This window comes from Salmo salar, chromosome ssa14 (genome assembly GCF_905237065.1).
Source record: "Salmo salar chromosome ssa14, Ssal_v3.1, whole genome shotgun sequence".
NCBI classification, from domain to species: Eukaryota; Metazoa; Chordata; class Actinopteri; order Salmoniformes; family Salmonidae; genus Salmo; species Salmo salar.
This window is the reverse complement of record NC_059455.1, coordinates 92,111,445-92,124,294: the sequence shown is the minus strand read 5'-3', so window position 1 is coordinate 92,124,294 and position 12,850 is coordinate 92,111,445. Positions and strand designations below refer to the sequence as shown.

The window sequence follows — 12,850 nt, the reverse complement described above, 5'->3', positions numbered from 1 at the left end:
ACCATATTAATGACCAAAGGCTCGTATTTGTGTGTGTTATGCTATAATTAAGTCTATGATTTGATATTTGATAGAGCAGTCTGACTGAGCGATGGTAGGCAGCAGCAGGCTCGTAAGCATTCATTCAAACAGCACCTTTGTGCGTTTGCCAGCAGCTCGTTGCAATTCTGCTCCGGCGGGAGAAATCAATAGGCCAATTTCACAGCCAATCAGAACATTGGCGGGTAAGTAATAGTGTGACACACCATCATTCCACTATTACGGCAGATATATTATGGACATCTTCTGAAATTACAGCATGTTTAATAGGCACTTACTATAGTCATTCTATTTATCTAACCTCGAGATGGGAAATTTTGTTTTTTTGCGAAGTAGAACACGTGCAAATTAAATGTTTTTTTGACCAAGTTACACTTCTAGAATGACCATTTATTTTAAAAAAAAGATTAAAAAAATAAAAAAGAGGATATGACAAAACAATATTTTTCCCCAGACGTAGTTTATTAAGAGACATTTTTAAAAAAAACAGGTGTTGGTTGTTGTGACTGGACATTCTAAAGTAAATGACAGTCTGAGGATGTTACTAAATAAAACAGAAGCATATAAAAGTACCTTTCATTCACACAGTTTGGGGCTGGATCCATACACACAAGGCTCCGGGGCAGGACATTCACACTCACAACACACACAAACAGTCCTACTGAATCTCTCCCATGTAGAGTCTCTTGTCACTGGCGCCAGAGAGGACTGTGGGGGGAAAAAATAAAATAGACACTATTAGAAAACGAGAGAGAGTACAGACCAAAAACAACCTAGACAAAGATTAAACCCGCAATAGAAAAAAGCTACAGAGACTCGGAGAGCGTGTGATTCGCCAGATACACGGATATAAAACAGACTCCTCTCACCAATAGGCTCCTCGGGATGGAAGGCGACCTCGTTGACTGACCCAGCGTGGCCTGGCAGCTTGTACAGGATCCTACGAGAGGTGGTGTCCCACACATACACAAACCTGGACACACACAAACAGTTTATAAAAGGATCATACAAGAGGTGTTTGGTGCATTTGGGGGAGGGGTGGTTGTATTGCTGTGTGTGCGTGTGTGTGTGTGCGCGCTCACCTGTCAGCTGAGCCTGCTGCAATCTTGCTGCCATCAGCAGACCAGGAACACCTCAGAAGGTTCTGTGGACAGAGCAATGTATTATAAACAAGTTTATTAACATGCTATAACCAGGCTATAGCAGACCACTAGACTTACATAACAGGAGCACAAATATTAAAACACACTCGCAATTAAAGTCTTTTCAGCTCCAAAATAAAATAAAAAAACACTTGAATCTCACTCTGATCAAAAGTCTTAATTTACCTTCTCAAAGTTGTGAATGTTCCCCTGGAATATCTTCACACATCTCTCCTTGGGAGCGAACGGACGGACGTCCCAAATACGCACTACGGGATAACACACACACACACATAATATAACAATATAATATATTCTACGTGTATACTAGGGGTGGGGGGGCTCACATGGTTGAGGGGCAGCTCTTGGTGGCCTGGAGGTGGGAACTTGGGCCGGTGGCTGATAGTGGTGATTTTTATCCAAAGCGACTTAGTAAATAGGTGGCCTCAGCAGGAATCGAACCCACGACCCATGGCGTTACGAACGCCATGCTCTAGCAACTGAGCCACACAGGACAACACTGAAGTATTGTAACCACACACACACACACTGACCTGTGTTGTCCATGGAGTTGGAGAGGAGGTAGGATCCCTCTGAGCTCAGACAGAGGCCAGTCAGGGAATCACCATGACCATGCATACCGTAGATCATCTTATTCTGCCTCAGGTCCCACACCTGCACTCACAGAGAGACAGGAAGTAAGTTATTCACTGTCTGACGACACGACACAGGTAGCCTCCTGGTAAGATCTGGTCTCTCTCTCACGCATCTTTCTGAAGGTACGTACGGGGATGTAACCTAATGTGAAAGGGAGCTCCCAGGCATACAGATATACACAACAAGTCAAAAGTTTTACAACACCTACTCATTCAAGGGTTTTTCTTGATTTTTACTATTTTCTACATTGTAGAATAATAGTGAAGACGTCAAAACTATGAAATAACACATATGGAATCATGTAGTAACCAAACAAGTGTTAAACAAATCAAAATATATTTTAGATTCTTCAAAATAGCCACCCTTTGCTTTGACAGCTTTGCACACTCTTGGCATTCTCTCAACCAGCGTCACCTGGAATGCTGGAGTTCAAGTATGCTGAGCACTTGTTGGCTGCTTTTCCTTCACAAGTCCGACTCACCCCAAACCATCTCAATTTTGGTTGAGGGCAGGGGACTGTGGAAGCCAGATCTGATGCAGCACTCCATCACTCTCCTTCTTGGTTAAATAGCCCTTACACAGCCTGGAGGTGTGTTGGGTCATTGTCCTGTTGAAAAACAAATCATAGTCCAAACCAGATGGGATGGTGTATCGCTGCAGAATGAATGAATGCTGTAGTAGCCATGCTGGTTAAGTGTGCCTTGAATTCTAAATAAATCACAGATAGTGTTACCAGCAAAGCACCCCCACACCTCCTCCATGCTTCACGGTGGGAAATACACATGCGGAGATCATCCGTTCACCCACACCACATCTCACAAAGACACGGCGGTTTGAACCAAAAATCTCCAATTTGGATTCATCAGACCAAAGGACAGATTTCCACCGGTCTAATGTCCATTGCTCGTGTTTCTTGGCCCAACCAAGTCTCTTCTTCTTAGTGTCCTTTAGTAGTGGTTTCTTTGCAGCAAAATCGACCATGAAGGCCTGATTCACAGTCTCCTCTGAACAGTTGATGTTGAGATGTGTCTGTTACTTGAACTCTGTGAAGCATTTATTTGGGCTACAATTTGAGGCTGGTAACTCTAATGAACTTATCCTCTGCAGCAGAGGTAACTCTGGGTCTTCCATTCCTGTGGCGGTCCTCATGAGAGACAGTTTCATCGTAGCGGTTGATGGTTTTTGCGACTGCACTTGAAGAAATGATCAAAGTTCTTGAAATGTTCCGTATTGACTGACCTTCATTTCTTAAAGTAATGGACTGTCGTTTCTCTTTGCTTATTTGAGCTGTTCTTGCCACAATATGGATTAGGTATTTTACCAAATAGGGCTATCTTCTGTATACCACCCCTACCTTGTCACAACACAACTGATTGGTTCAAATGCATGAAGGAAAGAAATTCCACAAATTAACTTTTAACAAGACACAACTGTTAATTGAAATGCATTCCAGGTGACTACCTCATGAAGCTGGTTGAGAGAGTGCAAAGCTGTCATCAAGGCAAAGGGTGGCTATTTGAAGAATCTCAAATATAAAATATTTTAATTTGTTTAACACTTTTTTGGTTACTACATGATTCCATAGTTTGTCTTCACTATTGTTCTACAATGTAGAAAATAGTTAAAAGAAAAAACCTTGAATGAGTAGGTGTTTTTGACCGGTGTGGGGGGAAAGGAGAGAAGGAAAGGAGAGAGAGAGAGAGAGAGAGAAAGGAGAAAGAGAGCGAGAGAGAAATCAGGGAATCAGTGCAATACCACAAAGATGAGAATGTTTTTTATGCATATTTCACCCCAAAGTGTGTGTGTTTGAGTGAATAGGGGCGTCATGCACCCATTATTTGAGGATGGAGGGGTGGTGAGCGTTCTTTAAACTCCTGAAAAACAGCTTTTCCCTGCCATAATTATTATGCCTCATTATGTCAAAAATGTATATTTTTCTCCATAGGTTCTCTAACGTCTTTACCTGTTCAATTGTCATTTTAATAAAATAATGCACATTTTATTCTTTACGAACTTCAATACCTGAGTTTACTACAACTCGTATATAACGTCATAACCCAAGAATTAAAGACGTTTCAGGTATTTTTCTAAAGTCTAGCAACTTTTCCAGCAGGCATGACAGCTTAGATCCTTAGAATAGCTACTGTAACTTGATTGTTAGCCTGAAATGGCTTGGTAGCTAGTTATGAGGTTGAGAATCTATCTAGCAGGCTAGCTAAAGCCAACTTCATAAAATGGCTAGGTGGTTGTATTACAGAGAAACGTGTTAGTTGCATTTATTCATCAAGAATTAAATCAACAGGCTACATAACGTGATCAAATTCATTAAAACAACATACCTCCTGCAAGTCCTGCCCATCACAGGTAATTAAAACCAAATCAAACACTATGTGTCATTTAACAAGCTCCGTGGAACCTCGGAAGGAAACACTTACTATTGGAGGTGAGATAGAGAGACAGGAAGCAACTCCCAAACCTTCCATAAAGCCATCACATACAGAGATATTAACCTGGTCCTGTGGCTCTGTTCACAAACAGACCCCACAGAGCCCCAGGACCAGACAGACAATTAGACCCAACCAAATCAAGAGAAAACAAAAAGATAATTCTTTCTAATGTGTCAAGTAATTAACAAAATAACAGAGCAAACTAGAATGCTTTTGTAAATAACTATTTGCACATCATTAGAACACTGTATATATACACATATGACATTTGTAATGCCTATTCTTTTAGAGCTTTTGTGAGTGTAATGTTTACTGTACACTTTTTATTGTTTATTTCACTTTTCTTTATCTATTTCACTTGCTTTGTCAATGTAAACATAGGTTTCCCATGCCAATAAAGCCCTTAAATTGAATCGAGCGAGAGAGAGAAAAGAAATAGGCGAGAGGGATCGATAGATAGGTGACAGATGGCGAGAGGAAGAGAGGGATCAGTGACAGATGGAGGGAGAGAGGAGATATGCCTGTAACAAGGGAAAAACTGCTTGGTTCTGCATGTATACAGGCCTCTGCCCTTCCTCCATTTCTCCTTCTGCACATGGTTAAAGTTACATAGCTGTTGAGACTAAATGTGTTCTCAGACTAGTGGGAGTGGAGAGATGAGACATTGACATCTCTACCACTCATCACTCTCTTCCTCCCTCCCTCCCTCCCTCCCTCCCTCCACCTCTCCTTCCTGTAAATAAACTAAGGGTCACCATCTGAGTATAGAATGAAGTGCAGAGTGAATAACCAACATTTTTGTTATTTGTTTTAAAAACAACAAATTCACGACGTCGGTTCAATTATTTTGAATTCCATTTCGTTTGTTTTTTTTGTGAACTAAATCCTGAACTGTGCGATGTACTAGGGTGTTGAGAGTAGGCTAATATTCTGCCTAGTTTAGCACTGAAAACATGGTAATTAACTACAATGACCACAATCCATTGCGTGGCCTACTTGTCCGGTCAGTGTGGGGGCAGAAACGGAGACAGAAAATAAACAGAACAACACAAGATAGAGAGCAGTTGCTTCATGAGGCATCTCTACTTGACAATATATGATCTAAGTCAGCAGTTCCCAAACTTCTTCACTCAGGTCCTCCTTCCAGCATTGGGGAACTTATCGCATCTATTTCCATGGGGACAAGCACTGTTCATGACACAAACTGTTCACACCCCTCTTGTTGGTGTAGAGAACATTTTACAGGTTTAAAGCTTATTTCCTGGGGTACAGAGAAAGTGATGCAGTTTTAAAGCTTCTGCATTCTACTATTACAACCCAGTTTAGTTATGTCACCTTGTACAGTCTACTATTACAACTCAGTTTAGTAATGTCACCTTGTGTATTCTACTATTACAACTCAGTTTAGTAATGTCACCTTGTACATTCTACTATTACAACTCAGTTTAGTAATGTCACCTTGTGTATTCTACTATTACAACTCAGTTTAGTAATGTCACCTTGTGCATTCTACTATTACAACTCAGTTTAGTAATGTCACCTTGTGTATTCTACTATTACAACTCAGTTTAGTAATGTCACCTTGTGTATTCTACTATTACAACTCAGTTTAGTAATGTCACCTTGTGTATTCTACTATTACAACTCAGTTTAGTAATGTCACCTTGTGTATTCTACTATTACAACTCAGTTTAGTAATGTCACCTTGTACAGTCTACTATTACAACTCAGTTTAGTTATGTCACCTTGTACAGTCTACTATTACAACTCAGTTGAGTAATGTCACCTTGTGTATTCTACTATTACAACTCAGTTTAGCAATGTCACCTTGTGTATTCTACTATTACAACTCAGTTTAGTAATGTCACCTTGTGTATTCTACTATTACAACTCAGTTTAGTAATGTCACCTTGTGTATTCTACTATTACAACTCAGTTTAGTAATGTCACCTTGTGTATTCTACTATTACAACTCAGTTTAGTAATGTCACCTTGTACAGTCTACTATTACAACTCAGTTTAGTAATGTCACCTTGTGTATTCTACTATTACAACTCAGTTTAGTAATGTCACCTTGTACATTCTACTATTACAACTCAGTTTAGTAATGTCACCTTGTGTATTCTACTATTACAACTCAGTTTAGTAATGTCACCTTGTGTATTCTACTATTACAACTCAGTTTAGTAATGTCACCTTGTGTATTCTACTATTACAACTCAGTTTAGTAATGTCACCTTGTGTATTCTACTATTACAACTCAGTTTAGTAATGTCACCTTGTGTATTCTACTATTACAACTCAGTTTAGTAATGTCACCTTGTGTATTCTACTATTACAACTCAGTTTAGTAATGTCACCTTGTGTATTCTACTATTACAACTCAGTTTAGTAATGTCACCTTGTGTATTCTACTATTACAACTCAGTTTAGTAATGTCACCTTGTGTATTCTACTATTACAACTCAGTTTAGTAATGTCACCTTGTGTATTCTACTATTACAACTCAGTTTAGTAATGTCACCTTGTGTATTCTACTATTACAACTCAGTTTAGTAATGTCACCTTGTGTATTCTACTATTACAACTCAGTTTATTAATGTCACCTTGTACAGTCTACTATTACAACTCAGTTTAGTAATGTCACCTTGTACATTCTACTATTACAACTCAGTTTAGTAATGTCACCTTGTACAGTCTACTATTACAACCCAGTTTAGTAATGTCACCTTGTACATTCTACTATTACAACTCAGTTTAGTAATGTCACCTTGTGTATTCTACTATTACAACCCAGTTTAGTAATGTCACCTTGTACATTCTACTATTACAACTCAGTTTAGTAATGTCACCTTGTGTATTCTACTATTACAACTCAGTTTGGTAATGTCACCTTGTACAGTCTACTATTACAACTCAGTTGAGTAATGTCACCTTGTGTATTCTACTATTACAACTCAGTTTAGCAATGTCACCTTGTGTATTCTACTATTACAACTCAGTTTAGTAATGTCACCTTGTGTATTCTACTATTACAACTCAGTTTAGTAATGTCACCTTGTACAGTCTACTATTACAACTCAGTTTAGTAATGTCACCTTGTGTATTCTACTATTACAACTTTCAAGAGTTCAACCCCTCGCCCCCCACACCGACCCCTCGCCCCCCCACACCGACCCCTCCACACCAACCCCTCGCCCCCCCACCGACCCCTCGCCCCCTCGTGCCAACCAGGCCTCATGAAACTCAACTGCAATGAATTACAATGAGAAGAAAGAACAGGGGAATAAAAACATAAACTGGGTCAAAACGAACAAACCATTAAATCAAAGTATAAATTAAAAAGCTGATATCAGACGAAGAGAGAGTACACCGCGTGGAACTGGGACAGTGTTGAAATAACTGAACACTCCATCCTCTCTGAAGTAATGCTTTCAAAAAGTGATGTCAGCACTCGAACCTCGCTGAAGCAAGCAGACTAATAAAATACAAAATGTAGCACATTTTGCTAACAATATATATATATTTTTAGATATACAAAACATTAGGAACCCCTGCTTTGTCCATGACAGACTGACCAGGTGAATCCAGGTGAAAGCTATGACCCCTTATTGATGTCACTTGTTCAATCCACTACAATCAGTGTAGATGAAGGGGAGGTAACAGGTTAAAGAATGATCTTTAAGCCTTGAGACAGCTGGGAATGTGTGTCATTCAGAGGGTGAATGGGCTAGACAAGCATATAAAGTCCCTTTGAACGGGGTATGGTAGTAGGTGCCAGGCGCACCGGTTGGTGTCAAGAACTGCAACGCTGGTGGGTTTTTCACGCTCAACAGTTTCCTGCGTGTATTAAGAACGGTCCACCAACCAAATGACATCCAGTCAACTTTACAACTGTGGTAAGCATTGGAGTCAACATGGACCAGCATCCCTGTAGAACACTTAAAACATTGTAGAACATCAACGAATTGAGACTGTTCTGATAGATACCTTCCATCAAAACTACTCTACTGAGAAGCTATCAGCAAGTCAAATTTGTTAACCCTTGTGTTCAGACATGGATCCGAGGGCACCTACGGCATCCTTGTAGGTGATTTACACATGCACACCAACATGCATATGATGTTCCAGAAATGAAGTCCATGAGGGTCAATCCACTCAGTTAAGGTGTGCAGGGACCAGAAGACCCAACGATCATTGGGATATGCCTACAAACTTTTTACCATCAAAAGCATGCAGAGTCTGCCTTGGACAATCTGAGATGGGAAACAATCAAACGGAAGACCAAAGCGAATCATGTGGTATCAACGAGATCCTTCACTGAGGAAGTGCGGCATTGGAAATATTATCGTTGGTTATCTTGAGGACATGTTTTATGTGTTCGGAGATATTCTGTCCTCCAAGACTGTGATACAAAAGGGTATAGTTATGGTCACTACACAAAACCCAGGACGCTGCTGAACGAGCCAAGATGTTGAACGGTAAGAAGTTGGCTAGAGAGAGTATCGAACCCTTCAAATCTCGTCAACAGCAAGCGGCTGAATTAGGATCCAGGACAAAAAAAGAAAAAATGTATATGTATATTGTAGATACACATTGTGTGTGTATGTATGTATGTATGTATGTATGTATGTATATATATATATATATATATATATATATATATATATATATATATATATAGAGATATAGATATAAATAAATAAATAAAGAGTTCAATGTGTACATCAAGAACATTTGCATCAACCTGGAATGCATTTTTTCAAAATATTTTAGCGAGATGTCCTGACTGTTTAGTTGGCCTTATTATTGAGTTGAGGATTCTGTCCACTTCAGGTCCAGAGAGTCACGGTCGATCACAGCGGGACGGCCAGAAGATTCAGTTTCAACTGGCATGAAGATGCACAGAAGGTGAGAGATCCCATCCATTATTGATGTGTTACAGAGCTCTCATTAGAGTGCATCTGACCTCCTCGGGCTGTGGATCAGATGAATGGGAAGGAGGTGAACAGGATGTGGATCTATGTGGGCAAAGCCCAGAAGAAACGCGAGCGCCAGACGGTGTTGAAACGCAGGTCCACATTACCAGAGTCATCCTGTACGTGAAGAAACTGGATGATAGCCGGGACGATCGTCGTCTCCAGAAAGATTTGCCGCGTCGGAACCATCATCAGCGCCAAGGTGATGACGGAGTGCTGCCGAAACAAAGGTTTTTGGATTTGTGGCTTCCTCCTCCGCTGTGGACGCCACCAGGGCCTTGAGGGATATGAACGTCCACATTGTGAACAATAAGCCGCTATTCGTGGCTCCAACAGCAGGAATATCTGATAAACAGCCACCTGCAGCAGATTGCTAGCGTCATGATTTCGCCCAACCCAGTTTAACCTCATCCAGCATGCACCTACCATTCAACAAGCCTTGAACCCTCCAGTGCTCAACACCCACCAGCTGACTGGTCCAGAATATACCAGTCATGCATCCATGCACCATGAGCGCCTCGTCCTCACAGGTGTCTCACAGGATGACCCCTCAGAGGAAGCCGTAAACTCAGTCCGTCCCGCTGTGATCAACCATGACCCTGACTCAATATGACCCTGACTCAATATGACCCTGTGATCAACCATGACCTCGACTCAATATGACCCTGTGATCAACCATGACCTCGACTCAATATGACCCCGACTCAATATGACCCCGACTCAATATGACCCCGACTCAATATGCCCCACCTCGACTCAATATGACCCCGACTCAATATGACCCCGACTCAATATGCCCCTGTGATCAACCATGACCCAATATAAATGGCGTCGGAGGAGATGGCTGCCGTTTTACAGGCTCCTAACCAATTGTGCTATTTTGTGTGTTTTTCACGTTATTTGTAACTTATTTTGTACATAATGTTGCTGCTACCGTCTCTTATGACCGAAAATAGCTTTTGGATATCTGGACAGCGATTAGTCACCTCGAACTGGACAAAGATTTTTTCTTTAATGAGTCGGACGCAAAGGATTTACTTCAGACACCCGACAAGGCCCAAATCCCCATCATTCGCGTGAAGAGAAGAAGCAGATACAGTGGACGCAGGTCTGGGTGTCTTGTGAGAATTTGTCAGCGAGTGGGTAATGCGCCTCTACTGTTCGTCCTATTGGCCAATGTGCAATCATTCGAGAAAAAGATGGATGAATTCCGTTCAAAATTAGCCCACCAACGGGACATTAAAAACTGTAATATCTTATGTTTCACCGAGTCGTGGCTGAAAGACGACATGGATAATATACAGTTGGCTGGTTTTTCTATGCATCTGTAAGATAAGGGGTGGCTGTCTGTGTCTATTTGTCAATAAAAAAAATCTAATATTAAAAAGACGTCTCGAGGTTTTGCTCGCTTGAGGTAGTGGATTTCATGATAACTAGTGTGGTCTACAGTTCATCTATATTTTCCGTAGTTGTCCATTTACCATCAGAAACCGATACTGAGGCTAAGTCCGCACTCAACAAGCTGTATAAGGCCATAAGCAAACAAGAAAATGCTCATCCAGGTGGCGGCACTCCTAGTGGCCGGGGACTTCAATGAAGGGAAACTTAAATCCGTTTTACCTCATTTCTACTGGCACGTTACATGTGCAACAAGAAGAAGAAGAAAAAAAGGGGAAAAAAGACCTTTACTCCACACACAGAGACGCATACAAAGCTCTCCCTCACCCTCCACTTGGCAAATCCGACCTTAATTCTATCCTCCTGATTCCTGCTTACACGCAAAAACTAAAGCAGGAAGTACCAGTGACTCATTCCAGACGGAAGTGGTCAGATGACGCAGATGCTAAGCTATAGGACTGTTTTGCTAGCACAGACTGGAAAATGTTCCGGGACTCATCCGATGGCATTGAGGAGTACACCACATCAGTCACCGGCTTCATCAATAAGTGCATCGATGACGATATATTTAACTAGGCAAGTCAATTAAGAGTAAATTCTTATTTACAATGACGGACTATCCCAGCCAAACCCTCCCCTAAACAGGACGACGCTGTGCAAATTCAGCGATGCCCTATAGGACTCCTGATCACGGCCGGATGTGATACAGCCCGTGATCGAACCAGGATCTGTAGTGACTACTCCATCACTGAGATGCAGTGCCTTAAACCGCTGCGCCACTCAGGATGTAGCAGGGCTTGCAAACTATTACAGACTACAAAGGGAAGCACAGCCACAAGCTGCCCAGTGACAAGTCTACCAGACGAGCTAAATGACTATGTGCACGTCGAGGTAAGCAACACCGAAGCATGCATGAGAGCACCAGCTGTTCCGGACGACTGTGTGATCACGCTCGCAGTAGAATATGTGAGTAAGCCCTTTAAACAGGTCAACATTCACAAGGCCACAGGGCCAGAAGGATTACCAGGACGGTTACTCCGAGCACGCACTGACCAACTGGCAAGTGTCTTCACTGACATGTTCAACCTGTCCCTGGCCGAGTCAGTAATACCTACATGTTTCAAGCAGTCCACCATAGTCCCTGTGCCCAAGAACACCAAGGTAACCTGCCTAACTGACTACAGACCCGTAGCACTCACATCAGTAGCCATGAAGTGCTTTGAAAGGCTGGTCATGGCTCACATCAACACCATCATCCCGGGAAACCCTGGACCCACTCCAAATTGAATACCGCACCAATAGATCCACAGATGACGCAATCTATTGCACTCAACACTGCCCTTTCCCACCTGGACAAAAGGAACACCTACGTGAGAATGCTGTTCATAGTGCCCTCAAAGCTCATCACTAAGCTAAGGACCCTGGGACTAAACACCTCCCTCTGCAACTGAATCCTGGACATCCTGACAGGCCGCCCCCAGGTGGTGAGGGTAGGTAACAACACATCCGTCACTCTGATCCTCAACACGGGGGCCCCTCAGAGATGCGTGCTTAGTCCCCTCCTGTACTCCCTGTTCACCCATGACTGCATGGCTAGGCACGACTCCAACACCATCATTAAGTTTGCAGACGACACAGCCTGATCACCGACAAGACAGCCTATAGGGAGGTCGGAGACCTGAAAATGTGGTGCCAGGACGACCACCTCTCCCGCAATGTGATCAAGACAAAGGAGATGATTGTGGACTACAGGAAAAGGAGTGCCGAACACGCCCTCCATTCTCATTGACAGGGCTGTAGTGGAGCAGGTTGAGAGCTTCAAGTTCCTTGGTGTCCACATCACCAACAAACTAACATGGTCCAAGCACACCAAGACAGTCGTGAGGAGGGCACGACAACACCTATTCCCCCTCAGGAGACTGAAAAGATTTGGCATGGGTCCTCAGATCCTCAAAAAGTTATACATCTGCACCATCGAGAGCATCCTGACTGGTTGCATCACCGCCTGTTATGGCAACTGCTTGGCCTCCGACCGCAAGGTGCTACAGAGGGTAGTGCTAGTCAGAGAAACGCCCTAAAAATTGCCAAAGACTCCAGTCACCCTAGTCATAGACTGTTCTCTCTGCTACCACACAGTAAGCAGTACCGGCGCGCCAAGTCTAGGTCCAAAAGGGTTCTGAACAGCTTC

General features: G+C 42.3%; 1 protein-coding gene across 1 annotated transcript in view; it reads right to left on the bottom strand.

Moving 5' to 3' along the window:
- Nucleotides 1–480: 480 nt before the first annotated feature.
- LOC106570614 (U5 small nuclear ribonucleoprotein 40 kDa protein) overlaps nucleotides 481–12,850 on the bottom strand; it is a 22,599-nt gene continuing 10,229 nt past the window's right edge. The window contains exons 6-10 of the mRNA XM_045695020.1: nucleotides 1,736–1,856; nucleotides 1,368–1,450; nucleotides 1,122–1,183; nucleotides 909–1,012; nucleotides 481–747 (exon numbers count right to left, since the gene is read on the bottom strand). Coding sequence (XP_045550976.1) covers nucleotides 698–747; nucleotides 909–1,012; nucleotides 1,122–1,183; nucleotides 1,368–1,450; nucleotides 1,736–1,856 — 420 coding nt within the window. The 3' untranslated portion in view covers nucleotides 481–697. The remainder of the gene's footprint in view (nucleotides 748–908; nucleotides 1,013–1,121; nucleotides 1,184–1,367; nucleotides 1,451–1,735; nucleotides 1,857–12,850) is intronic.